Source organism: Zonotrichia albicollis, chromosome 18 (genome assembly GCF_047830755.1).
Source record: "Zonotrichia albicollis isolate bZonAlb1 chromosome 18, bZonAlb1.hap1, whole genome shotgun sequence".
In the NCBI taxonomy this organism is placed as follows: domain Eukaryota; kingdom Metazoa; phylum Chordata; class Aves; order Passeriformes; family Passerellidae; genus Zonotrichia; species Zonotrichia albicollis.
This window is the reverse complement of record NC_133836.1, coordinates 4026936-4052701: the sequence shown is the minus strand read 5'-3', so window position 1 is coordinate 4052701 and position 25766 is coordinate 4026936. Positions and strand designations below refer to the sequence as shown.

At 50.8% G+C, this 25766-nt stretch overlaps 3 protein-coding genes across 3 annotated transcripts; 2 read left to right on the top strand and 1 right to left on the bottom strand.

Annotated features, from left to right (window-relative positions):
* Positions 1–2721: 2721 nt before the first annotated feature.
* On the top strand, positions 2722–6872 carry TMEM119 (transmembrane protein 119). Its single transcript, XM_005495060.4, has 2 exons — positions 2722–2849; positions 4462–6872. Exon 2 carries the CDS (start codon positions 4484–4486, stop codon positions 5243–5245), a length of 762 nt encoding a protein of 253 aa, XP_005495117.3. The 5' UTR covers positions 2722–2849; positions 4462–4483; the 3' UTR covers positions 5246–6872.
* Positions 6873–7008: 136 nt separating this feature from the next.
* Positions 7009–9166, bottom strand: ISCU (iron-sulfur cluster assembly enzyme). The gene is made up of 5 exons (XM_074554315.1): positions 9011–9166; positions 8824–8937; positions 8504–8614; positions 7818–7896; positions 7009–7422 (listed from the first exon to the last, which is right to left on the bottom strand). The coding sequence occupies exons 1-5, from the start codon at positions 9092–9094 to the stop codon at positions 7316–7318; spliced, it is 495 nt and encodes a 164-aa protein (XP_074410416.1). The 5' UTR covers positions 9095–9166; the 3' UTR covers positions 7009–7315.
* A 300-nt stretch (positions 9167–9466) lies between these two features.
* Positions 9467–25194, top strand: SART3 (spliceosome associated factor 3, U4/U6 recycling protein). The gene is made up of 19 exons (XM_014272775.2): positions 9467–9822; positions 10275–10401; positions 11038–11142; positions 12089–12273; positions 13372–13477; positions 14157–14281; positions 14704–14859; positions 15619–15757; positions 16094–16201; positions 16566–16643; positions 16849–16907; positions 17348–17457; positions 17635–17747; positions 18176–18252; positions 18635–18800; positions 20762–21204; positions 21865–22017; positions 23089–23273; positions 24114–25194. The coding sequence occupies exons 1-19, from the start codon at positions 9655–9657 to the stop codon at positions 24292–24294; spliced, it is 2784 nt and encodes a 927-aa protein (XP_014128250.2). The 5' UTR covers positions 9467–9654; the 3' UTR covers positions 24295–25194.
* The last annotated feature ends 572 nt before the right edge of the window (positions 25195–25766 follow it).

The following is a 25766-nucleotide window of genomic DNA, read 5'->3' as shown; positions in this document are numbered from 1 at the left end:
CCCGTTCAGTCACCCCTCAGGCCACCAACTGATCCCTTCCCTGGGGCAGTGAAAATAGCCCAGGACTGGCCCTGTCCTGCCAGGCTCAATGTCCTCATTTTTCCGTTTTGCTCCACCCAGGCTCCCCATCCCTGCTGTGACCAGCTTCAGCATCCCCATCTCTCTATCCTTCCCCCTGCCCCTCCAGATTCAGCATCTCCATTCCCACATCCCCTTCCCCACATCCCCACATCCCCATCCCTGCTGTGACCAGCTTCAATGTCCCCATCTCTCCATCCTCCCTCCTGCCCCGCCAGATTCATCATTCCCATTCCCACATCCCCATATCCCCACATCCTCAGGCTTGCAGCCTCTTCCAAGGCCACTCTGGGCTGGTTGTCCAGGAGGAATTGCCAGCGTGGTCATTCACCTGCATCCCAGCCCTGCTGCCTGTTTACATTCACCCTGAGCTCGGGATATTTTCCATCTGGATCCTGGCAGCTGCACAGCCCTGCTCCGGCTGTGAATGTAAATGTTTATGGGTGAGTCAGCCGGGCCAGGGGACCCACAGCTGGTGGCCATGGCCTGTCCCCACGCAGGACACCCTGGCTGTGGGCTCCTTGCTGATGCCACCCTGTCTCACTGTGTCCCCACGCCAGCCAAAGCAGCCATGGAGGAAGAGGGATGCTCCCATCCTCAGGATTCACCCCACAGCAGCTCATCCAGCCTCTGTCCCCGGTGAGGATGAGGCTGGTGAGGAATAGGATGGGTGCAGATCCGAGGGATTGCTCCCACTCTCCCAGCCCTGTGCCAGCCGCTTTCCAGCAGGAGCTCAGCGAGGAGAAACTCTCCTCCACCGCAGGAGCCGGGAATCGCCCTATTTGGCGCAGTCAGCAGCTCCTGTCGGGCTGCCATGGCCCGCCTCACAGCACAGGAATTCACGGGAAGCCTGCACGGTGTCACAGCAGGATCCTCAGGGCAGGCGTGGTGGGGTGGCACCGGGCTGTGGAGGGTGACAGGGACTCAGGGGTGGCACCGGGCTGTGGAGGGTGACAGGGACTCAGGGGTGGCACCGGGCTGTGGAGGGTGACAGGACGCCGGGGGTGGCACCGGGCTATGATGGGTGACAGGGCGCTGGGGGTGGCACAACCCCACTCACAACACCGCCCGTGGAGCTCCCCACGCCCCGTGCCGCTCTGCAGGACGGGCGCCCTCCGGGTATTTTGCTGGCACAGCAAAAGCGCAGCCCAGGGAAGCAAATTAGAAGCAGAGCAAGGCTGCAATGCCTCAAATTGCCGGTTCCCCGGGCGGGCTGTGCCGCCGAGCCCAGCCCTGCACGCCGCGCGTTCCTGCTGCCCCAAATTACACGGCGGGACCGGGCGGTCCCGGCCCTGCCCAGCTCCGAGGGGCCGGGCCCGCGGCCGCTGCAGGCAAAAACGGAATCGTAATGGGATGGTGGGAGCTGGCACCGGGACCCGGGCCCGGGATCCCGGCTGCGAGGGTGGGGACGCTGGGCAGGGAGGGATGAGGACTCTGAGGTGGGGACGCTGGGCAGGGAGGGATGAGGACTGTGAGCAATGAAGGGTGGGAAGCGAGGGCACGGTGGGATGCAGATGCTGGACAAGGAGGGATGGAGACTTTGGGCGAAGCAGGAAGGGCATCCTGGCTGGGGTGGGATGCAGACCCTGGGCAGGGTGGAATGGAGACGCTGGACAAGGGAATTGAGCCCAACACCGGCATTATTGGGTGGGAGGGGAGAACTCAGCCCCATCCCCACCTGGGCTGCAGGAGCAGGGCCGGATGCTGCTGGAACTCTGGCCTCCCCTCGCCTTTCCCCCTTGCCCTCTAAGATTTCATCACTGAGCACTTAAAGCCGGGAAAAGCCGCCCGAGCAGCTGCAGGGAGCCGCCGGAGCAGACAGACGGACGGGGCTTTTATTTCGGGGAGCGGCGGCGACGCCGGAGAAACCCCAGCGGCGCCAGCCCCGCTCCGGCCGAGGGGACAGAACCCGGCCCCCCACCCCGCGGGGGTCACGGTCCCCAGGCGCTGGCCGCGGCTTTTTGGGGGGTCTGGCAGGTCCCCAGAGAGGAGCAGAGGAAAATAGCAACGGGATGAGGTCACACAGCGGCTGCAGCCTCTTGAGCAACCTCAGGCCGGGCCGAGGGGACCAGGGCAGGGGGAGAGAGAGACTGGGGGGGCTCAAGAGATGCCCCCAGACCCCAAGACTGGAGATCCTGGGAGCTGAGCAGCTGCTGTGTTTGTCTGGGGAACCAGGGGTGCCCCTGCCTGTGTGCCTGCCTGAACCCCGAGGCAGAAGTGCTCAGGCCAGAGCATTTCCAGGCTGGGATTTTAGGAAATGTTCTTCTGAAATTACGGGGATGGTCCCAAGCCATGTTTGCCCCAGTGCCTCAATAACAGCAGGGCACTCAGCCCACATCCCTCACTGTCCCCCTTGGATGGGCATTACCCCCATCTTCGTGGATAAAACCATTAAAAACAACTCCCTGTGTGACCCTAATCCCCACTTCACCCCAAAATGTGGCCCCTTCCGGGGTTGGTGATGGGGGGCACCGTGGCTCCTTTGCTGACGGGATAAGCCAGGAAACACCCCCAGCCCCAGCTGGATTTCATCTGGGAGAGGGCTGGGGGCTGCCTGCCTTTCCCTGGCCTCCCACACCCCCTCCCCATCCCGGCCCTAATGAGAACAAGCTGGTCCCGGGCTGCGACGCAGGAGGAGGAGGAGGAGGAGGAGAAGGAGGAGCAGAGGAGGGAGAAGGAGGAGGCTCCATCCCAGCAGGCTGCAGAAAGGGGCTCGAGGTGTGTGGGACAGATCCCGTCTTCCCGGCTGCCTCCCGCCGGCTGCGGGCGAGGTGAGGATCCCACTGGATGTGCCAAGCTGCTCCCCAATTTTGGGGGGCTCTGGAGCAGGGCAGAGGCTGTGCCACAGCCAGGGGTGCTGCAGTGAGGGCTGGGCATGGTCCCCGTGGCGGGACAGGGGATGGAGTCGGGCACATGGCTGCATTCCCAGGCGGGAATCGGAGCGTGCTGCCTGTGGACAACACCGAAATCCTGAATTTCTGCAGCACTTGGGAAGCGGAGCTGGGAAGGAGCTGTGGGTCTGGGGGTGGGCAAGGAAGGGCTGGAATGGGATTGGGATGGGGTGGAGGGCTGGCAATGCCCGTGGTGCCAGGCCCAGCTCTTGGCACTGCTCTGGGCTTTGCTCAGCCCCTGCATGGCCACGCTGCTCCTCAGCTCTGATGGCTGCCGAGGAATTGGTGCCGTCCCCATCCCGGGACCCCTTTCCCACTGAGGGGCCCCTGTGTGGGGTGGAGAGGAGGATGAGGGGGCTCATCTCAGCCCCTCCAACCCTTCCTTCTCCCGGTGCTGGTCAGTGCTGTGACCCCACAGCCGCAGCAGTGCCCATGGGGAGCCGGGAGGGTTGGGGGTCGGGACACCTCCCACCTCCGCTGCCGTTTTCTTGCACCGGATTAATGGAAACCAGATTGTGCAGCCAGGAGAGAGCCTGGAAGCCAAATCCTGCTGCTGGAGTCCCTCTTGTTCTGTAGAGCTGCTGGCTTGGGTTTGTTTGGGGGGAAAATGGGATGTGAGTTGGGATTTGAGGAGTCTGAGGTTGGGGAATTGTCATGGGGGTCCCTGTTGATGTATCTGGGGAGCTTTTCTTGAGACCTCCCCGTGGAGCCGTGTGGAGGGAAAGAGCCCTGGGAAGGGCTCGGTGGCGTTATGTGGTGTGGCACGCGTGGATCCCTCGGGAATGTCTCGCAGTGGAGACAGTCACGTCCCAATCCCAAATCCCGTGGGGTGCGGAGCCCAGCCAGGGGCTCACCCCGGGGGTGGGAACCGTGTGTCCTGTGTCCTACAGCACGCTGTGGGCTGTGGAATGGGGCAGATCCAGCCCCATCCGGGTGAGGAGCACAGCACAGGGACAAAGCCAGGCCTTCCCCTTCGCAGGGACGCTCAGGCAGCCCAGACCTCATTCCCTGCACCCCAGCTCTGGGGCTGCCCCTTTGTCCCACACCCCCTCCCGGCTCCACTCAAGCACATGGTGGCACCAGGGTGAAATCCTGCCCCAAACTATTTTTAGTCGTGTTCCAGCTGGGAATTAATGGTCTGGGACGGCGGTTGGGAAATGCCTCTTGCGCCGGGCCCGGCCCTTTTGTAGCGTCGCCTGTGTCAAAGTTTCCACTGCAAACCTCCATTTTTCAGGAATTCTCTAATCAGCCAAATGACCGTTGTCTGGAGCTGGGTGCTGGCAGCAGCCCCGATCCCCAGCCTTGAGCAATCCCACCCAGCTGGCTTCCAGCTGTGCCCTTGGAAAACAAACACAGCCCCCTGCTCTGTCAGGGCGAGAAAACCGGAGCTGCCTTTCCACTTCCATAAGGAAATCCAGGCGGGTGAGGGCTGGCTTGGGGGGCTTGCTCTGTTGGGGTATTAACGTGTCCCTCACCTCTCTGCATCCCACAGGTTTCCTGCAGGAATCCTGGGAATGGGCTCAGCCATGGGCACGTGGTTGCTGCTCTTGGTGCTGCTGGTGGCAGCCCCGGCAGAGGCGGCGGCGCCGCGGCACCGCCCGGTGCTGCCGGACACTGCTGGCAGCGGGGACGGGGACGAGGCCTCAGCCACGCTGCCCGCCCAGCCCGTGACCCCCCGCATCAGCCCCACCATGGGGGCGGCACCGGGGACCACCGTGACCAACAGCTCGGCGCCGGGCGTGCTGGACGGGCTGGTGGACTTCTTCAAGGAGTACCTGCTGCTGGTGGTGGTGGTGGGCTCGCTGTCCTTCGTCCTCCTCTTCATCATCTGTGCCGCTGTTATCGTCCGGCAGAAGCACAAGGCCTCCGCCTACTATCCCTCCTCCTTCCCCAAGAAGAAATACGTGGATGAGCGGGACAAGTCGGGGGGAGCGCGGGACTTCAGCGAGGTGCCCGACAAAGCCCCCGAGGCCGGCGCGGAGGAGCCGCTGGACAGCGGCCGCCAGCTCCAGGCCGACATCCTGGCTGCTGCCCAGAACCTCAAATCCCCCCACAAGGCACCGCTGGCCAACGGGGCCCAGGGCGAGCAGAATTCCCCTCAGGAAGAGAAGGAGAAGGAGGAAGAGGAGGAAGGAAAGATGAAGTCGGGGGATGAGCAACCCAAGCCCCCTGCCCAAAATGCGGGCGCGGAGGAAGCGGCGAGCGCAGGAAGCAAGGATGGAGGATGCAGCCCTGAGGCATCCCAGGATGGCTCCCAGGCTCCCTCTGGAATCTGAGGCAGGGACACGGTCCCGGGCAAGCCTGAGGAGCTGCTGCCCTGGGACACACGATGGACAGGGTGGATCAGGCTCTGTATGTACGTGGTGGCTCAAGGAAGCCCCGATGAAGATCCCGTTCCCTCCCAGCTCCCCCGACCCCGGTACTGATGGGATGCTCCAAGGGGGATTTGCCAGCTGGTGGGTTTCCCCAGCACTGGAACGCTGTCAGCCCCAGCTCCTGCTGCCCAAGGGGCTTCTCCCACCCCAGGCACTGCAGCTCTTCTCCCCCCTGTGCCAACAGCTTCCTCCCAAATGTTATTTTAATCAGCAGCAGCAGCCTGGTCTGCGCCGGGCTCCTGGCTGGGAGTTGTGTCCCTCTGGGAGAAGGGATGGGAGCAGGGCTGCAGGTCTGTGGGACACGGGTCAGCTTTGCCCAAGGCCACCCAAGGGAAAGAGGGACGAGGATTTAGGGACAAGGACTCTCTTTTCCTTCTTCCACCCCAGAGCCCAGCTGGATTTTTGCCTCACTTGCTGAACCCCTTCAGCTAGAAATAAACATTTCCTCCGCACAGCTCCTCTCCCGTGTGTGTCTCAGTCCCCGTGTCCCTGTGCTCCCCCAGGGGCACAGCTGGATTGGACTCCAGGGCCAGTGGAGCCCTGGGCAGGGTGTTATCAGTCCCCACATCAGCACATGACGTGCCCTTCCAGGAAACCTTTATCTTGTACCCACAGCTGCGGGGCTGAGGAGGGGCTGTGGGGTGCAGCTGCTGCAGTGGGGACAGCAGGGAACCCTGGAAGGGGCGTGAGGCTGCTCTGCCCCCAAAGCAGCACATCCCTGTACCCCCAAACGTCCTGTATCCCTGTGTTTTATCCCATTATGCCCTTGCCTCAGGACAACCTTCCCTTGGGAAGCGTGTGCCACCACAGAGCTGGTTTTGCCCCAAAGCAGATGTGAGTGGGTGAAGCTTCCCTGATTTTTTTTTAAAACCAGGAAATAGCAGGATGGTTCCATGAGGGAGAGGCACATTCCTCACTGCTGGAGGGTGCCAGGAGCTGAGGAACCACAAGAGGGACCTTGTGAGTGACAAACTCGCAGCAGCAACGTGTGACCTCTGTGTTCAAAATTACAAATATTGTGCCCGGATGGAGCAGGATGAGACAATTTTTTTTTTTTAAACGTGGTTTTAAATGTTTAACAACACCCTCAGTATGAAAAATGGGAAGTGATGTGTCTCGTGGGGGGTTAGAAGGTTAAAAAGTGAAGTCTGCCAATGTGTTGTCTGCTTGGTTTGGAAATACTCCTCCAGAAAAGAGGAACTCTGGGAGCTCCCCCTCAGCTCTGCATTCCAGCTCAGCTGTTCCCCACTGGGGTTCCAGTCTGAGGGTGTACTTTAGGGAATATTGGAATGGTTTGGGTATGAAGGGATCTTAAAGACCATCCAGTTGCAAACCCCTTCCGTGGGCAGGGACACCTTCCTCTAGCCCAGGATTTACAGCTCTAAGAGAGCACCTGGTGAACGAAGAAGTGAATTCTTAGAGAAAACACCCCAAAATTCAGGCTGTTCCTCCAACAAGTGCTTCAAAAATTAAGTGGTGACAGGATGGGAGCAGAAACCACTGATGTTTCCTGGTCACTTTTCCCTTTGGCACCAGCAAAACATTCCCAGAATTCCAAGAGCAGGAATTTGCTCCTGGATTACGAAACCAACCCTGACCCAGCCAGAGCCAGGGACAACCCCACATCTCTCACACACACACACACATCCAAACCAGGGCAACGCTTCCCACCAAATTCCATAAGATATTAGGCAAAACTAGACATCTTCCCAAAATAAAAACGAAAAGTGCAGCCCTTCCAGTACCGGACAGCGGGGTTTGGTCTCCGGAGCGGAGTCGTCCCGCGACATTCCCGAGGGGACAGCAGCCCCCAGCCAGGGGAGCACTAGGGGGTGCCTGGACACCACAGCGACACGTTGTGCGTAACTTGTGCGTATCTTACAGCTCGAGTAGTGCACAGGGTCCTACAACAGCTCGGGAATTGCGCTGCAGAGTGAGCAGGGAGTGAGGAGGGGAAGCTGTGCAGGCAGTTCAGGCATTGTCGGCTGTTTTGTCAGATTCTTTGTTGGATTCTCTGTTTGGATCCTGCTTCAGTTTGTAATCAGCCAAGGCGGCCTTGATGGCATCTTCAGCCAGCACTGCAAAGCAAAAAAAGCATTTAAGGACAATTCAAGGGCTTTCAGGACAAAACAAATAAAAACAAATGCCGGCAGCAGTGAGGAAACGACCAGCAGCATAGACTGGCCTTAGGAGTAGAATCTGAATGGAATTTCTAAAATACTGAATTCCTACAATGCTGATTTCATGAAATATAACTTCAGATAACAAGAGAATTCAGAATCTGACTGTTTATTATCAGTCTGCTGAGCTACAGGCTCCAAAATATTGAAGGGATCTGATAATTCTTGAATTAACCTGAAATCTGAACATGTTTTCTCTTAAGGACAAGGTTGTGCAGAAATTGTTTGGAAAACAGCCTTCAGAAGCATCTGTGCTATTTCCAGAGTATCTGAGACCCAGGGTTTTTACTTACTGGAGCAGTGCAGTTTGACAGGGGGAAGGCAGAGTTCCTTGGCAATATCTGTGTTCTTGATTTTCAGCGCTTCATCAACCTGGAACACAGGCAGAGGTGGTCAAGGGCCCTGCTCTTTGTGTTTGCTAGGAAGGTTTAATGCTGCAGAGCCAACAGAATCCACAGGAGAGATCCTCTCAGCTGCCCAGGGCAGTGAGGGATGTGGGAATTAAGCAATGTCTGATGACATATCAGTGTCACACACTGTCCCCACCTGGCCTGTTCCAAATCTGTTCATCCTCTATCCAACACTGAGGTGCATTTGCTGCTGGCAAAAATGATCTAAAAGTTCTCTATAATTAAAATTTCTGCCATCAGCCTGGTTTTGCTGATTGCATAAGACACAAAGAAATTTCCTGGTGGAATTGTTCCACGTAGATTTGGCACTTGAGGATGGGATCAGTGGTGGAGCTGCCAGTGCTGGGGGAGCAGCTGGACTTGATGTTCTTAGAGGGCTTTCCCAACCTTAATGATTCTCTGATGAGAAAAAGATAATTATTGCCCTACAAGTGAAACCCTGACAGCGCTGGCAGTCACTCCTACAGCACAGAGCAGTGCAGGGATTCCCTGGAGAGCATTTCCTCCATGATCCCAACAGAGAACACAGGCACGCGGGAAGCCCTGCAGCCTTCCCGGAGCTCCCTCACCGTTTTCCCTTTGACCCACTCCGTGGCCAGCGAGCTGGAGGCAATGGCTGAGCCGCAGCCGAACGTTTTGAAGCGAGCGTCCACGATCTTGCCGTTCTCATCCACTTCCACCTGCGGGAGCATTTTGGGGACACTTCAGTGCCCGGTTCAGCCCAGCCAGATCCCCCCAGCCGGGCCCGACGGGAGCGGGACTGGCCTGGCATGGGGCACAGGGCACGGCCAGGGCGGGCATGAGGGAAGGTGAGGGGACACGGGCAGCTTTAAACCTGGCAACAGCCCCGTGTGACCCCACCCAGGCGCCAGCGGGTCCCCAAGGTCACCTGCAGCTTCATGACGTCGCCGCAGGCCGGGGCGCCCACCAGGCCGGTGCCCACGTTCTTGGAATTGCGGTCGAGGGAGCCGACATTGCGCGGGTTCTCGTAGTGATCCACCACCTGCCAAGACACGGCGTCAGTGAGGGTCACCTCGCGCTCCCGCGTCCCTCCCCGCGCCACGCTCGCCCCTCACCTTCTTGTGGTAGCCCAGCACAGCCGGGGCCGGCCCGGCCCGGGGCCGCAGCAGCGCCGCCCCCGCCGCCCTCAGCGCCGCCATCTTAACTGAGGGGAGGGGCGCTGTCCGCCTCCCTTTTATAACCTCGGTGCTGGTCACGCCCCCAGACACGCCCCGACCACGCCCCCTCGTCTCCGGAGCTCGCGCCTCACCCGTTGGCGGCGCAGATGGTGTGAGCGCTGGGAGCCGCGCTGCTGCTGAAACGATCAGTAAATAAACAAACACTGGGAACGGCCTTTCGGTCGCGCCAGGGTTTCTATCGCGACAGACGGCGCACGTGCGGCACGCGGCGCCACACTCAACATGGCGGGCGGACGGCGCCGCGCACGCCACGGACCCTCTCGGAGGCCCCCTGATGGCCACACAGCGGGGTGCCCGCGGCTCTGCCTGCGTCGCGGACCAGAAGACAAAGGGTCGCGCCGCGGCCGCACTCGGCGCAGCGCGGTCCCCGTTCGCGGGCGATCGTGGAGCGGGGCGGGCTGAAGATCCCGGTTCTTCCCGCCCGGTTCGGCCGGAGGTGGGGCGGAGCAGCGGGACGGGCGGCGCGGGGGCAGCCGCGGCGGCCGGCGGAGCGCGGCGGGCGGCGAGCGGAGCTGCATAAGATGGCGGCGGCGGGAGCTGAGGCGGCGGCCGAGGAGGAGAAGCGGCTGCCGGAGGGAGACCCTGAGTCGGGCGGGGACTCGGACGATGAGGGCGATTCAGACTCGTCTGGGGACGGCGAGGATGAGGAGAAGGAGAACGAGGCCGAGATCCAGCGGCTGGAGGAGCAGGTGGGCCCGGCGGGTGTGGCGGGAACGGGGATAATCCGTGTCTGCCCCGGCGGTTCGGTGCTGCCACTGTCAGGGTGTGAATTTCCCTGCTTCTCATGAGTTTTCTCAAACTCGGGGTTTTAATTGATTTTATGCCGTGAATGTTTGGTATCTGAGACGGAAATTGACCAGTTTGGGATTGTTTTGGAAGGAGGGAAGTGCTCGTAAGCTGTTGGTGTTCATTGAGAAATCTGAGCTGGCTGCTCGCGGGTTTTTATTGCCTTTAGAAAAAAAATTTAAAATAATTTTGTGGCGGGACCGAGGGAGCAGCTGGGGCTGTGTCAGGGTTTTATTAAATCTGAGAAAACTCTGCGTTGTCTGCCTCTGTGATCACACCACGAGAACTGTGTGATTTGTTTTTCTGACTTCACTCAACACGGCTTCTAAAATGGATTTATTTTTATTTTTTTAAGCTCTCCATCAATGCTTTTGATTACAACTGTCACTTGGATCTGATCAAGCTGCTCCGGCAGGAGGGAGAGCTGGTGAAGCTCCGCAGAGCTCGGCAGAAGATGAGCGAGCTCTTCCCCCTCACTGAAGGTACGGAGCCTCCTCTCCCCTCTACAGGTGCAGGATGTTTCAGCAGTGAAATAAAAATATTTAGGCCAATTTTCAGCACCCTCAGTCAGGGAATGTGATCCAGAGCTCAGCAAAGTCCTGCTAAAAATTTCATAGGCGGACAGCAAAGAAAATTCCCTCTTGGTGGCAATTGTGGGGGCTTGAGGTGGGGATTTCTGGTTTTGCTCATAGCTCGGAGGTGATGGAAATATTGCAGAGGCTGTGGGATTTTATTCTTGGAAAGGGATGGCACAGGGTGCCCAGAGAAGCTGTGGCTGCCCCTGGATCCCTGGAAATGTCCAAGGCCAGGCTGGACAGGGCTCGGAGCAGCCTGGGACAGTGGAAGGTGTCCCTGCCCATGGCAGGAGGTGGAATGGGATGATTTTCAAAGTCCTGAAGAATTCCAACTTTTCCCTTTAGTAAAAAGGTGCTTGTTTAGCACCAGCTTAAGAGCTCTCTGCCCAACTATTATTTGAAATTAATTAGAATTTGTGGAGGTTAAAATTCCTCTCTTTGCCTTGCTCTCCCTCCTTTAAGTCTGTGGTTAAAAACTCACCAAGTGGACATAACTTATTATTTCTGAATATTAATGATATGTTCTAAATGTTTTCCTTCCAGAAATCTGGCTGGACTGGTTGAAGGATGAGATAAAAATGGCCTCAGAGATCTCTGAGAGAGAGAAGGTTTATGAGCTGTTTGAAAGAGCTGTCAAAGATTACATCTGTAAGTCACCCAAAAACATTCTAAAATGGGGTTTGTTGCATCCGATTTGGCTTTGTAGGGAGCTCTCTTGCTTCTGTTTGTAGTGAAGAAGTTGGGGCAAAATTTCAAATTAATTTCTGAAATTGGAATGTGAAGTGATGCAAGGGAAGGATGTGGTGTCTGGTTTCTCTATTCCTCAGGAGCTGCTGTAGCTTAAAATTTTGGGGATAAATCCCTGAGTTCTTTGGGGATTGGGGTAAAGAGTTGGAAAAGCAAAGCCTGAGGAAGTGGAGGGAATATGGAGTTAAATCCCTCTAAAGCTGTGTACAAAAAGTCACATCAGTGACATTACCTGGTGTTGGTGATCTCTCAGGAAAAAGGAGTGGAGGTGAAGAAGTGAGGAGTTATCCTCTGGATCTGCAGGATTGTATTTGGGATTTGGAGGCACCTCTGGAATCCAGGGCAGTCCCAACCTGGGGGTCCCTGAATGGAATTGGTGTTGGTGGGAATGGTGCCAGGCAGCCAGTGCTGTTCTCCCACCTCCCCTTCAGCTGCTTCAGGAGATGCTGATCAGGGAAGTTCAGGAGTTTGGAAAGAGGAGGAGGAGGAGCTGCTTTAATCTGAATTATTCCAGAGTGTGACAGCTCTGTGGTCCCAGCTCAGGAAATGGGAATTTGCTGTTCAGGCATCTTGGTGTGGTTTGTGTGGCAGAGGTGACAGCCAGGGCCATTCCCTGTCAGCAAAACCACAGGAGTGACACCACTCAGAAGGAAACTGGGGCTGCTGCTGCTGAACCAACAGCACCAACACAATTCCCAAATATTTTAACTTTTTAGGATCAATAAAACATCGCTGCGTGTTTTTCTATTTATACGCAGCACATCAGCCATTTGGGGAAGCAGAGCTGCCTTTCCTCGTTATTATTTTGAAAAAAATCAAATCACCTGCTTCTCCTCACCTTGTTTAGGTCCTGAAATTTGGCTGGAGTATGCCCAGTATTCCATAGGGGGCATTGGGCAGGAGGGAGGCATCGAGAGGGTCCGGTCCATCTTCGAGCGGGCCCTGACAGCTGTGGGGCTGCACGTCACCAAGGGCACGGCCCTGTGGGAAGCCTACAGGGAGTTTGAGAATGCCATCCTGGAAACAGCACAGGTGAGCCCCTTCCCCTTTGCTCCCATCCCAAAGAAAGCTGTGGTGCAGCTCCTGGAGTCACCTGGAGCTGTCTCCTCCTTGTCAGGTCTCAGTTGTTTCTTCCCAGCTGTAAAAACCAGCCCTGTGCTCCAGGAAAACCATTCTGTGGATTTGGCTGATAAAGTAAAGGATTTGTGTTTCTGTAAAATCCTAAAATCATCTGGAATCCAGGAGTAAAGTTTGGCTGTGCTGCTGACTGAGATGCCAAAAACAGCTTTAAATTGAAATGTTCCACTATTAATGTTCTGTGGCTGTTTCTGCGCAGAGTCAACCAAGTTTAAATTCGTAGACTGTTCAGCTTTTAACTCATTCATTATTCCACAATTTGTGGATGAGGGCATTTTATCCACAGGCTTTTGGATGAGGGCATTTTATCCACAGGCTTTTGGATGAGGGCATTTTATCCACAAACTTTTGGATGAGGGCATTTTATCCACAAACTTTTGGATGAGGGCATTTTATCCACAGTCTTATGGCTGAGGATATTTTACCCCTGAAAAGTACGGTTTGATATCTGCAAAAGTCACCTTTCCAAGATGGCCAGAATGGGCATATTTCCTTATTTTTGATCATTTGCTATATAAGAGATGGAAGTTTAAAGTTGTCCCTGCTCATGGTAGCAGTGGGAACTATTTGGTTTTAAAAGGACCTTTTCAACCCCTAACAAAGGAGTAACAGGAGGATGTTCTTTCATTCCCAAACACAATTAAGGCTGGACTGTGGGATTTACACCCCAGGGATTTACTGAAACCCTCTTTGGCAGCATGATGGGGATGTGAAATGGCACAGTCACCTGCTGCTTCCTTGTTCTCAGGTGATCATTGTGTCAGCTTTCAGTCAGGAATGCTTTTCCCATTCATCCACCTTCCAAAGGCAGCAATTCCCAAGTTTTAGCTTTCCTGACAACGACAGAGATGCAGCTTGGCCCTGTGTGCCCTTCAGGGATCACATATTCACTTGGATCTCAGTTCCCTCAGCTCATAAACAATTCCCTCTCATGTCCATCAGCTGGGGCTGGAGGATGGATTGAATTTCCCTGGTTTTTTGTTTTGCTTGCAGCCAGCTCCTGGCAGCATTCCATCCCCGGAGCAGCAGCAGGTGCTGTGCAGCCAGCTCGAGAAGATCCACACGCTCTTCCGGCGCCAGCTGGGGATCCCTCTGCTGGGTAAGGGCTGCACTGCTGGCACAGGGATGCTCCAGGAGTCAGGATTCTCCTGGCACAGCCTCACCAAGTGCAGCTGGAGGTCTTGTGCTCCCTTGGAAGAGGCAGAAATCCCTCTGGGTCAGAAATGTTCTGAGTTGTTGGGAGTTCGAGGTTCAAAGTTCAAGCAAGGAGCACAAAATGTGACTTAAAAATGAGGAGTTCAGCTGTGGTTGCTGCATGAAACCCTTGGTGGGGAGTGTCTGGCAGCTGGATTGTTGGAATTCTGCCTTCTCTAGTTCCTGCTTTAAACTCCTCGAGTCCCTTTTCTTGTACATGGAAAAAATTTAAGCACAGCTCTTCTGACTTCATTTCCATCTAGAAAGAATTTGGGTTCTCTTGTCTCTAAAGCCTTTGAGAAAATGTTGCCACTTTGGTTTTCTAATTCCAATTGAGCAGCTTTAATACAACTTGCCTTGAGTTTGTTATAGGACACTTTGTGAGATGAAATGTCTGAATCCTTTAAGAATGCAGCAGTGTGGCAGCAAGACCAAAAGAAAATAAAAGTTTGAATATTTGTTCCAAATAAACTATAAATATTATATAAATAAAAATAGGAATTTGTCTTAGAACTGAACATAGGTTGAAATCTGAATTTTTAGTTTCATAAGTGCATTATTGATGAGATTTCATGTTTTAATAGACATGGAGGCTTCATATGCTGAATATGAGGAGTGGTCAGAGGAGCCCATTCCAGAAACAACAGTGAAGAACTACAAAAAAGCTCTGCAGCAGCTGGAGAAGTGTAAACCCTACGAGGAGGCACTGGTAATGCTGGCACTTCACCTTCCTTCAGAACTAAGAGGGAATTGCTTTGGGGGGATTTATTTTTTTTCCAAATTTACTATTTTTCTATATAGTCCCCCCTAGCTGGGGGATTTCATCAGCAATGGGAATATTGACAATTATATACTGGGAATACTGGAAATTATGGGGTGCATTGAGTGAGTGCCACACCACCCTGAGGTGCCCATGAGGAGTCTGGATGTGTTTTTGGGTTAAGGGGTATAAATTCAGGATCTGATTGATTTCAGGCTCATTCAGAGGTGTATGAAAATCAACAGCTGCTGATACAGAGACAAATCTCTTGTGTGCAATCTTGCACAGGAGCTGCTCTGAGGAACAGCTGAACTGTTGGAGTCTTGCTTTGCTGAAGAGTTTGATGTTGTGTCTCCCTGGTTGTTTTCCAGCTGGGTGCTGAAACCCCAAAGCTGGCAGAATACCAAGCTTACATTGATTTTGAAATGAAAGCAGGTGACCCAGCTCGGATTCAGCTGATCTATGAGAGAGCTTTGGCTGAGAACTGCCTTGTCCCAGACCTCTGGGCACGCTACAACCAGTATTTGGTAAGGAAATGAACCCAGGAATGTTTGCAGATTTGTTTTCCTGTCTTTACTTTTGTTTATTTTTAATCTCAGTTGCTGATAAACAGCCATTAAATTCTACCTCAGTCCTGTCCTTTAATCTGTAGATCTTCCAGAAAACAGATTTTTCACCTCACCTTAGGTTTCCTCCTGTTTTTAGGGATGTGTTTATTCCTCTTGTGAGCATTTCTCACTTTTCTCTGCTCTAGCTGTGTTTTCTCTGCAGAATAACAGGGTGTGGGCACTGAAGCAAGCCCAGATGTTCAGCCCCTGTTTCCAGGGGGTTTGTTAGTGCACTCTGAGCTCCAGAGGCAGGGCAGAAGGTGGCTGGATTAAGGGATCAGGGCTGACTCTCTACAGGAGCCTTATCCAGGCTCAGTTTTTCCATCATCTCTTTCTCTTCCCAGCTGGACACAGCAGGTTGCAGGTGGAGCAACACCTGCACAAATGGGCTGAGTGTGCTCCTTCTTTGTATCCTCGATATTCTAGGAGCAGTTGGGAATTCACTCAGTGCCTGTATTATATTTATTTCTTTGGCAGAAAACACCTCAGTGGCCTGGTAGTTCTTTCCTGAGCATATTCTTCCTCATGAAGATGTTTTTAGGAATACAGAATTTAAAATCCCCATCTGAGCTTTTTAAATATAAAATGGAAATGCTCTGGTTTAGGTGTTGACTCTTTTTGTCTCAGGTGGTCTCTGTGGCTGACAGGAACTTCATTTTTCCTGTGTGATTCTTTCAGGACAGGCAGCTGAAGGTGAAGGAATTGGTTTTATCCGCTCACGACCGCGCTGTCAGGAACTGCCCCTGGACTGTTGGGCTGTGGATTCGGTACCTGCTGGCCATGGAGAGGCACAGGGTTGAGCACAGCATCATTTCTGGTGAGGAGAGAACCAGAAACTGCAGTTCAGAGCTGCTCTCTGCCCCCCAGACAGGCTGGGACAAAAATGGGATTTGCAGGATGTGTTCTCAGCCTGCAGGTCCTGCAAGGGCAAAGCTGCTTTGGCTGAGCACGCAATGAACATCTTGGAATGAACATTCCTTAATTCAGTTGCCTTTAAATTCGCTTCCTAAATCAATTTATTGTGTAGGATTAATTTTCCTGTCTTCCTAGAAACGAGGGGTGTTTGTGTAGGGATTTCTTTGTGCTGTCACTGCAACTTGCTAATTTTGACAGTATATGGGAAGTAACTGTTTTTTCCCCATTTTTCTTTCAGAAATGTTTGAAAAAGCTCTGAATGCAGGTTTTATTCAAGCAACAGACTATGTAGAGATCTGGCAGGCCTACCTGGATTACCTGAGGAGAAGGGTGGATTTTACACAAGGTCTGTATGATAAGTACAGAATAAATATCTATACTATTTTCTTTGTACTTCTTGGATATTACTTTTTTAAGAAAATTACCAGCATTTTCATCTTCACAGAAATTAATGTCTGTAAAAAATAGCAATTTGGTTGCTTTGCTATTGCAAAAATGCCCTGCCTTATGTTTTTGATAATTTTTTAAATTATTGTAATGAGTTTTACTCATTATAAAATCATAAATTTAAGCAATAATAACAATGAGAAATAATAAATTTAATCTCCCCCTGCTACCTAATAAAATTGTGGGTGTTAAGGAGATGGTTTTATTGGGAAATGAAAACTAAATTATTATTTTAAGGCTGTTTTTTCTTTTTTTCCCTGCAGACTCCAGTAAGGAGCTGGAGGAGCTGCGCTCAGCGTTTGCACGGGCTGTGGAGTACTTGAAACAAGAAGTAGAAGAAAGTGAGTGAAATCATCTCAAGTAGTGTTTTCTCCTCTTCAAGTTCATTTTTATAAGATCAGTTCTCCACACAAGATTTGTCTTCAAGAATCTTGAGCGTTTCAGAAAGCTGCAGATAAAGACTTCATCTCCTTGTAGGACCTATTTAATGAACACTTTCATTTCTGAGAGCCAAGTGCAACAAACAGATGTTGTTTTTCTTCCTAGGGTTCAGTGAAAGTGGAGATCCATCCTGCACCATCATGCAGAACTGGGCAAGAGTTGAGGTGATGTTTCTCTCTGCTGTATTTAAAATTGCTGAACCTGATAAATGCATTTAAAATAAAATGTTATAACATTCCAACCATGGAATGCATTCCTTTCCCAATCCATTTCCCCTCTTCCTAAACACAAACCAAGTTCTTAGTCTGGGGAATTATTAAGTACATTAATCAAAAACAAAAGGAAGAAATTCAGAAACAGCTCTCTTAATTTATTTTATAATCACCAAAATCAAATGGATGTGGGAGCCAGAACCAAGATTATGGAGAGGTGGGCAGGGAAGGATTATGCAGTAGTAGGATTGTGTCAGGTGTTTATTTTGACCCCTGTAAGGCTCAGATGTGTCTTGCTGGGTCTGTCTGCAGCATCTGTGGGGTGTTTTTGGTTTGAGATTGATGATGTTGAACAAATAATCCTGAAGGATATTTTGGGTGCTCCCTTGCAGGCTCGCTTGTGCAACAACATGCAGAAAGCCAGGGAGCTCTGGGACAACATCATGACTAAAGGGAATGCCAAATATGCCAACATGTGGCTGGAATATTACAACCTGGAAAGGTAATAATTCATCTTTTACTTTTCTCATCTGTGGGAGAAACCAGTTTAGAACAAATGTTACAAAACACCTTTGAGCTTCTTGGGGCAGCTCTGCTGTGGCTCCCAGGAGTGTGGGGAAGGAGGGGAATGTTGGCATGGCTGGAATTGTGGAATTGTGTGGTTTGTCCCCTCCTGCAGGGCCCATGGGGACACCCAGCACTGCAGGAAGGCTCTGCACAGGGCAGTGCAGTGCACCAGCGACTACCCCGAGCACGTCTGCGAGGTGCTGCTCACCCTGGAGAGGATAGAAGGTACCTGGGCACTGCTGGGGGGTAATTCATTAACAGAAGGTAATTAATTACTGCCTCTTAGGCAGAGGTGGCACACAGGCTTTTGATCCTGTGTTTTGTGCTCTGCTGAAGTCTCACTTTTCACTGCTGTCAAATCCACAGACAGCTCTTTTCTTCCTTGCTTTTCTGAAATCACTGGATTTTTCCATGCCTTTTTGGAGTCTTGCATTATTAATGAGAGGTTTCTGCTCTGCTTGGCTCTTGTTTTTTTTTTTTTTTTCTTACCTTGCAGGCTAGTTGTTATAATTAGAATTTTCATGTGGCATGTTAAGTATGAACAGCAAGTGCCATGAACTCAGTGACTCTTATTTTTCCAGAATTGTATCTTTGAATTATGAGGAAGCTTAAATAAAAGGCTTTTAAAATTTTATTTTAATTTTATCCTTTAGGAACACTGGAGGACTGGGATGCAGCTGTTCAGAAAACTGAGAACAGATTGGCTCGAGTGAATGAACAAAGAGCAAAGGTCAGAACTTTCTGTGAGCTACCAAAGCATTTTATACCCCTAAATTAAATCCATGCCACTCTGAATGTTGCATTTTTAATGTGGCTTCCCCCCAGATAAGCCTGACATGCCTTCAAGCCCTAGAACTATTGATTTTTACTTTAAAACTATGATTAACAACCTCTTGCTGCTTTTTATCTTTGTCCTTTTGCCTCTTGGCTGGCCACAAGAGCGATGTGCCCTGCAGGAAAGCTGTGAGAGCAAAGAATTGGGATGAGATTTAAATGATGTCCCTGTTGGTGCTGGGGATGGGAGAAAACCCTCTGGGCTCAGTGCTCTGGAAAATGCTCTGCAATCTGCAGCCAGTGGGAGAAAAAAAGAAATAAATCCTTGTGTGTTTTAGGCTGCTGAGAAAGAAGCTGCTCTGGCAAAGCAGGAGGAGGAGAGAGCTGAGCAGAGAAAGCAAGCAAGGGCAGAGAAGAAAGCTTCCAAAAAAGCCAAAAAAACCAGAATTGGAGACAAGCGCAAAGCAGACGAGGATGATGAGGGTGAATGGGGACAAGAAGAAGGTAAAAATAAAATTAAATGGAAACTTCAGGGCTCTGGCTACAGGGTTATTGGTTGTTTTGTGGTAGAGGGAGCTGAGGAATTGCCAGCATTGGTGTCTTTCCAGGGCTGCTTTCTCCTGGGTAGTGTTCACTGTGGGAGTGAAATGCAAGCAAGGCTAAATGGTTTCATACCAAGAGAAAAACAGGTTTATAAGAACTTCCAGAGTTTTCTTGGGGTTTCTTATTTTGGATATTGTGATTTTTGGTTTTTTTCTTCCTTAATTTTCCTTTAAAGTAATTTTTCTGACTCATCCTATGATACTGAGCCATGTGTCTAAATTGGGTTATTCAGAATTGTAGCAGCTTCTTGGAGGTGGGAACAGAACACTTTAATAGGTTGTTTCCCCTGGGATTTTTGTGAGCTTTTAGATTTCTTTTTTTTTTTAAATAAAGAACCATTAGACAAAGAAAAGAACATGAATCAGCGACTGTCAGTTATGACTGGCTGAAAAAAGGAACAAATATTCCAGTCGCTTTCATCTAAAGCTGTCTTGGTGAAATAATCTGTTGTTATTTGTTCTTTAAAACCTGAGGGAACTTTTTTGTGGTGTTTTTAAGACCTGTATTTGTCATTTCCAAGCTCCACAGTGGGAATGGGGGGCAGAGGAGTTTCAGTGGGGAAGGAAATGGGGGAGTGGGGGGAAAGGAGGATAGAGTGAGGTGTTCCTGTAGTTAAATTTTGTAAAAATGGTTTTTCAGGTCATAAATCTCAGAGAGAGGCCAAGTAGGAATTTATGATAAAATTTGTTTTATTTTTAGAGTTGTGTTTTGCTTTGGGGGGGGTTTGGCAGTTGTGTCTTAACCCATCTCCTTATTATGGGGTGTTAGGGTTGGCTGTTGCAGGGTGTGGTTGGGGGGTTTCTTTTGTGTCTTTGGTGCTTGTTGTGGTTTATTTAGGGGCATGTTGGCAGTGTTTGTGTCTTTGGTGCTTGGTGTGGTTTATTTAGGGGGGTGTTGGCAGTGTTTGTCTTTGGTGCTTGGTGTGGTTTATTTAGGGGGGTGTTGATTGGCAGTGGTTGTGTCTTTGGTGCTTGGTGTGGTTTATTTAGGGGGACGTTGGCAGTGGTTGTGTCTTTGGTGCTTGGTGTGGTTTATTTGGGGGGACGTTGGCAGTGGTTGTGTCTTTGGTGCTTGGTGTGGTTTATTTGGGGGGGTGTTGGCAGTGTTTGTGTCTTTGGTGCTTGGTGTGGTTTATTTGGGGGGGTGTTGGCAGTGTTTGTGTCTTTGGTGCTTGGTGTGGTTTATTTAGGGGGACGTTGGCAGTGTTTGTGTCTTTGGTGCTTGGTGTGGTTTATTTAGGGGGGTGTTGATTGGCAGTGTTTGTGTCTTTGGTGCTTGGTGTGGTTTATTTAGGGGGGTGTTGATTGGCAGTGTTTGTGTCTTTGGTGCTTGGTGTGGTTTATTTAGGGGGACGTTGGCAGTGTTTGTGTCTTTGGTGCTTGGTGTGGTTTATTTGGGGGGACGTTGGCAGTGTTTGTGTCTTTGGTGCTTGGTGTGGTTTATTTGGGGGGGTGTTGATTGGCAGTGTTTGTGTCTTTGGTGCTTGGTGTGGTTTATTTAGGGGGGTGTTGATTGGCAGTGTTTGTGTCTTTGGTGCTTGGTGTGGTTTATTTAGGGGGGTGTTGATTTGGCAGTGTTTGTGTCTTTGGTGCTTGGTGTGGTTTATTTAGGGGGGTGTTGATTGGCAGTGTTTGTGTCTTTGGTGCTTGGTGTGGTTTATTTAGGGGGGTGTTGATTGGCAGTGTTTGTGTCTTTGGTGCTTGGTGTGGTTTATTTAGGGGGGTGTTGATTGGCAGTGTTTGTTTATTCAGTGTTGTTGGTGGTGAATCCTTATCCTGAGCCTTGGGCTAGCTGGGGGGTTGTTGTTGGTTATGGCCTTGGGATTTTCTCACAAGGGATTTTCCAACAATTCCATCCATCAGAGCTGCCCAGCAAGAGGCACAGGGCAGAGGGGGATGGAGTGCTGCCTGAAGAGGACATGGAAGTGGAGCCTGGGCTCTTTGGGAGGAGCGAGAAGCCCGATGGCCCCGCAGCCCCCAAGGAAAAGGCGTCCACCAGCCGCAAGGACATCCCCAAAGTGTTCCACGACAGCAGCAAGGACAAAGTCACCGTGTTTGTCAGCAACCTCTCCTACACCATGGCAGAGCCTGAAGCCAAGCTGAGGGAGCTCTTTGGGAGCTGTGGGGAGGTCGTGGAGGTCCGAGCAGTGTTCAACAACAAGGGCACCTTCCGGGGCTACTGCTACGTGCAGTTTGGGGAGGAGGAGGCGGCTCGGCAGGCCCTGGCCTTGGACCGCACGGCCGTGGAGGGCAGGCCCATGTTTGTGTCCCCTTGTGTTGACAAGAACAAGAATCCTGACTTCAAGGTAAAAGTTTTGGTGGTTCCTGTTGGACAGTGGATGTGGGGAAGGGAGCTGGTGGAATCCGTTGTGTCAAATCAATTAATGTTGTACTTCAAACTCTTTTTTTTGAAGACTTTCTGCATCTTGTTACTCTGCCAGACACCAGGATTGTCATAATTTACTCAAGATCTGCAGAAATCTGCTGATCTGAGCAGTTTCATAGTGGGATCTACCCAGGTTCAACCTCTGAAGAGCTTTCTTGGTCAGCATTTGTTACCCAATCCCCTGGCTGGGGATGTTCTGCACCAGAACTCAGTTGTGTAATCAGGAGATTTCTGCATTCTGGAGTTCCTGCACAGAAAAATTCAATGTTCCCATAGTGATAACTTGAGTAAGAAGGCAATATTATAAATATATTATTATAGGAATTGGGCTCTGATCCTTCTGGATCCCTTCCAGCTCAGGATATTCTGTGATCTCAGTGTCTTTCCTCTTTGGGAAGGGGTTTAGTAGCATTTAGTTGCAAATCCTTGGTATTTATCTGCAAATATCTTCTAAAACACCACTCATGGCTTTGAGGCAGTTTTGGATCCCACAAACAGGAATTACTTTTGGGGTGTGGAATTGAAATCCTTGGTATTTCTGGCTGTTTTGTGAACCAGCATCATTTTTTTGTTCCTCCAGGTGTTCAGGTACAGCACTACCCTGGAGAAACATAAACTCTTTATATCTGGTTTGCCCTTTTCCTGCACTAAGGAGGAGCTGGAGGAGGTGTGTAAAGCCCATGGCAATGTGAAGGACATTCGGCTGGTCACCAACAGAGCTGGCAAACCCAAGGTGGGCATCCTTAACACACTCCTGGATTTAAGCAATCCTTCAAAAAGAAGCTTGTCATGGAGTCTGGAGACAAAATTTGGGTTTGTTAAGTTGCCAGTGTGGTGTTGTATTAATACTTGTGGAAGAGCTTGGATTTATACAGCCCAGTGTGCCTTTGTGCAGAAAACCAAAAGGAATTTTTCCAAAATACTTCTTAAATTGCCTAAGAAAAATGGGATGGAGGAGGAAATGTTTACAGCACTTTCAGTATAGTAAAAACAGGCAACTCAGTAAAAGATTAGTTTTTAAATAACTGGCTAAATGGGCTTTACCTGGTGCAACCAATTCCCATCCTCCTTTCTTCAATTTCCTGAGGCTTTTGTTCCTAACATCTGCTGCAGGAAGGGATTTGCCAGTGACAAATGATCTCCCTCTCTGACAAGGCTCATTATTTCCGTCCCTGAATAAATGACTCCTTGTTAAATAAGGAATTCTGAACCAGCTGCTGCTCTGCCAAAATTCTACCTGACACCTGGGCTGTGTCTGTGTGGTGGGTCCTGTCCACAGGGACATCCTGGGAATGGTGTTCATGGATTTAAATTGAATTTTCTTGCCCTCAGGTGAAGTTCCTGTTGTGTGCACACCTTGTAATGAGTGCTCTTGGGAACCCCAGCTCTTGTTCTGAGCTTAGTTTGAGCAGGGATTGTGTGTAGACCACAAATAAATGTATTTTGGGAAAGTTATGTAAAACCTGTGAAACTGGATAATCCAAAAAATGCAGCTTAAGGCTTTGAATGTCATTTAAAAATGTAACAGCAGGGAGAGGTGATGCCCTTCTTTGGACAAGCCTGCTGTGGTACTTCATTGTATTTTATAGCTTTTTTAGAGTGGTTCTTTCCTTTTTTAATACTTTTTCTATACATGAGGGCATCAGGAGTGAGAGGCAAGAAATTCAGGTCGTGAGGTGAATGATGGTTGGGAGTGATGAACTTTGGGACCGAGCCCCGTTGAGTTTCCCTCATTTACAAATTCCTCATCAGCTGTTACAGAAACACTAAACCCTCATGTTGGTTCTTTCTTTCCTTAATTTAGGGCCTGGCTTATGTGGAATATGAGAATGAAGCCCAGGCCTCTCAGGCTGTGCTCAAGATGGATGGGCTGACCGTGAAGGACCACGTCATCAAGGTGATGATCAGCAACCCCCCTCTGCGGAAGCTTCCGGAACGGCCCGAGCCCAGCAAGGCCTCCCTGGCGCTGCCACGGCAGATCTATGGAGCGTGAGTGAGGGAGGGAAATACTGCCAAAGGAAAGGAAATGCTGTGGTTCTTTATGTGCTGAAGTTGAGGAATCTTAGCTGGAATATGGGGGTTAGAAAAAGGAGGAGAGGGATTTTTTTATATGGGCAAGGGAGAAGGGGTTCCTGCAAGAGGGCAGGGTCAGGTGAGAGATTGAGAAGGAATCCCTGTGAGGGTGAGGAGATCCTGGCATAGGTTGCCCAGAGAAGCTGTGGCTGCCCCTGGATCCCTGGAAGTGTCCAGGGCTGGGTTGGATTGGTCTGGAGCAGCCTGGATAGTGGAAGGTGTCCCTGTCCATGGCAAGGGTGGGACTGGGTGGTCTTCAAGGCCTTTTCCAACCCAAATCAGTGTAGGACTCTGTGAATCTGAAAGAGCATTTAAAAGGTACTGCGCTATTAAAAAAATGGGTTGTTGGATTGATGAGGAAAAGATTTTTCCTCTTTACCCACAGAAACAGCTCTGTAGCAACAAGAGGATGAGGCACTGGCCATCCCCTTGGATCTGATGTTGGACTGATCCCTGATAACCTCTCCCTTGGAGAAGCAGCCATTGTTCCCAGTGAGCATTAAGGCTGCTCCTTCATCTTTTCAGTGTTCCTGTATGGGATGAGCCCCTGTGGATAAACAGAGCTTCAGCCCTGGGGACTGTGGGCAGTTGGTGTCTGCCAGAACTCAGGGATGCTTCAAAGACACCCATGGAAAGCTCTGTCCCTGAAACAAATGACAGGGATGGCACTGAAGTGTGCATTCCTCATAGCAAACAAGTCCTTGTTGTTCCCCCAAGCTAGAAGAGGTTTTTTAATGGGGATTTTTTCCCTTGCAGGCGAGGGAAGGGAAGGACACAGCTCTCCATGATGCCCCGGGCGCTGCAGCGTCAGAGCAACCCCGTGGCCAAGGCTGAGAATGGGATGGTCCAGAACTCACCAGCAGCGTCCTCTGAGCCCCCTGCAGAGCCTAAAAAGATGTCCAATGCTGATTTTGCCAAGATGCTCCTGAAGAAGTGAGCGAGGAGTGTGCACTCAGCGGGTCTGGTCCAATGTGAAATGCCTTTCTGGAAGCCATGTTGTGTCCTTAAGCTTTGCAAGGAGAGAATGCCCGTCCCAATCCTGTGTAAATACTGGACTGCTGCATTCCTCGGGATCAGTGGAGGATGGCACAAATCCAGGTGGTGGTTTTTTGGTTTTTTTGTTGGTTTTTTTTTTTTCCTCTAAGAGCAAAGAGTTACACTTTTGTTCTGTTGAAACGGCGTTAATGCGATCCCTCATATTGAGGGTAACGAGGGGGGAAATATTTCCTGCACAGCTCGGATGCCACATGGAGTTTTTTGGAGTACTTTCCAACAATTTTCTCTTTCATTAACGAATGAGATGCCATGGGAGGCCCTCAGCAAGCTCCACTGGTCAGCTCAGATTGGGATTGCAGACATTCTCTCTGCCAACAGCCCCATTCTTCACCCAAACCCACGCACGCAGGGACTGTCATCTCCTTCCATGCAGAATCCAACAGCAGATGCTCCAACTTCACCACAATGGCCTCTTTTAGTATTGGGAGAGTTTCTATACATATGTGTGTATATGTAGATACACAGATATACATATATATGTATCCAGTTCCTGTTCTGTTCCAGTTGCCCTGTTTTTTATATGGTGTATTTGTAAAGGACATTGAGATGATTCTTTTTAAGTGTCAGGAGCTGATCCTTAGGTGGTAATTTCTGTTTCCCATGAAGCTGGACGTGCTGTTGCTGAGGACCAGGTTTTTTGGTTGTTTTTTTTTTTTGGTTGTTTTACCTAGCTAGCTCATGTCTTTTTGCAGGTGGTTTCTGTATGGTTTTGTACAACTGTGAAGTGCAAGCTGACGTTTCTCGGTTTATTAAACTCAAGTTCTCAAAGGTTTTCTATAAATACTGTTGCTTTTGTTGAAATGTGGGTGTTGGAGCTGCACTTCTCCTCTGGCAGGTGGGTGATAGTGATGTACCTCACCTCTCAGGGGTGCTCAGTGTCCCTCAGGCCTTGAAGCTGCTCATTCCTTCTCTGAATATCCTGAAATCACCTCAGACTTTCCAACAGTGGTGTGACTTTGGCTAGAGACATCCCTGCTTGTCAAATACCCTGGAAGTCACCCCCCCAGAGGGGTGGGTGTGAGGGGGGACCCCAGTGCTGAGTTCACTTGGACCACACTGCTGCAAATAAACACTATTTTCTGTGCTGATTTCACTTGGCTTTACTTTGAAATGATGATTTTCATGCTGTCACATAGCTGAGGGAACCAGGATCCCTCCCATGGCTTCTCCTCCTCCACAACCACTTAGTTGACTGCAGCCAAGTGTGCTCTGACAACAGCCTCTTCCAAACCAAGGCTTTCATATTAAAATAGTTTATTAATCTGTTACTAAAATAACATTTTCCCCCCCCCACAGAGCTCTAAAGTGCATTATTTATACTCAGGTTGCACTACAAAAATAACATGCTTTGTA

Coding starts and splice junctions, on each gene's coding strand:
- TMEM119 (XM_005495060.4), top strand. CDS start 4,484: ATGGGCTCAGCCATGGGCACGTGGTTGCTGCTCTTGGTGCTGCTGGTG.
- ISCU (XM_074554315.1), bottom strand. CDS start 9,094: ATGGCGGCGCTGAGGGCGGCGGGGGCGGCGCTGCTGCGGCCCCGGGCC. Junction 8,615..8,823: donor GCGACGTCATGAAGCTGCAG/GTGACCTTGGGG, acceptor ATGCTCCCGCAG/GTGGAAGTGGATGAGAACGG. Junction 7,897..8,503: donor AGTGGGTCAAAGGGAAAACG/GTGAGGGAGCTC, acceptor CCTGTGTTCCAG/GTTGATGAAGCGCTGAAAAT.
- SART3 (XM_014272775.2), top strand. CDS start 9,655: ATGGCGGCGGCGGGAGCTGAGGCGGCGGCCGAGGAGGAGAAGCGGCTG. Junction 12,274..13,371: donor CCATCCTGGAAACAGCACAG/GTGAGCCCCTTC, acceptor TTTTGCTTGCAG/CCAGCTCCTGGCAGCATTCC. Junction 18,801..20,761: donor TGAATGGGGACAAGAAGAAG/GTAAAAATAAAA, acceptor TCCATCCATCAG/AGCTGCCCAGCAAGAGGCAC.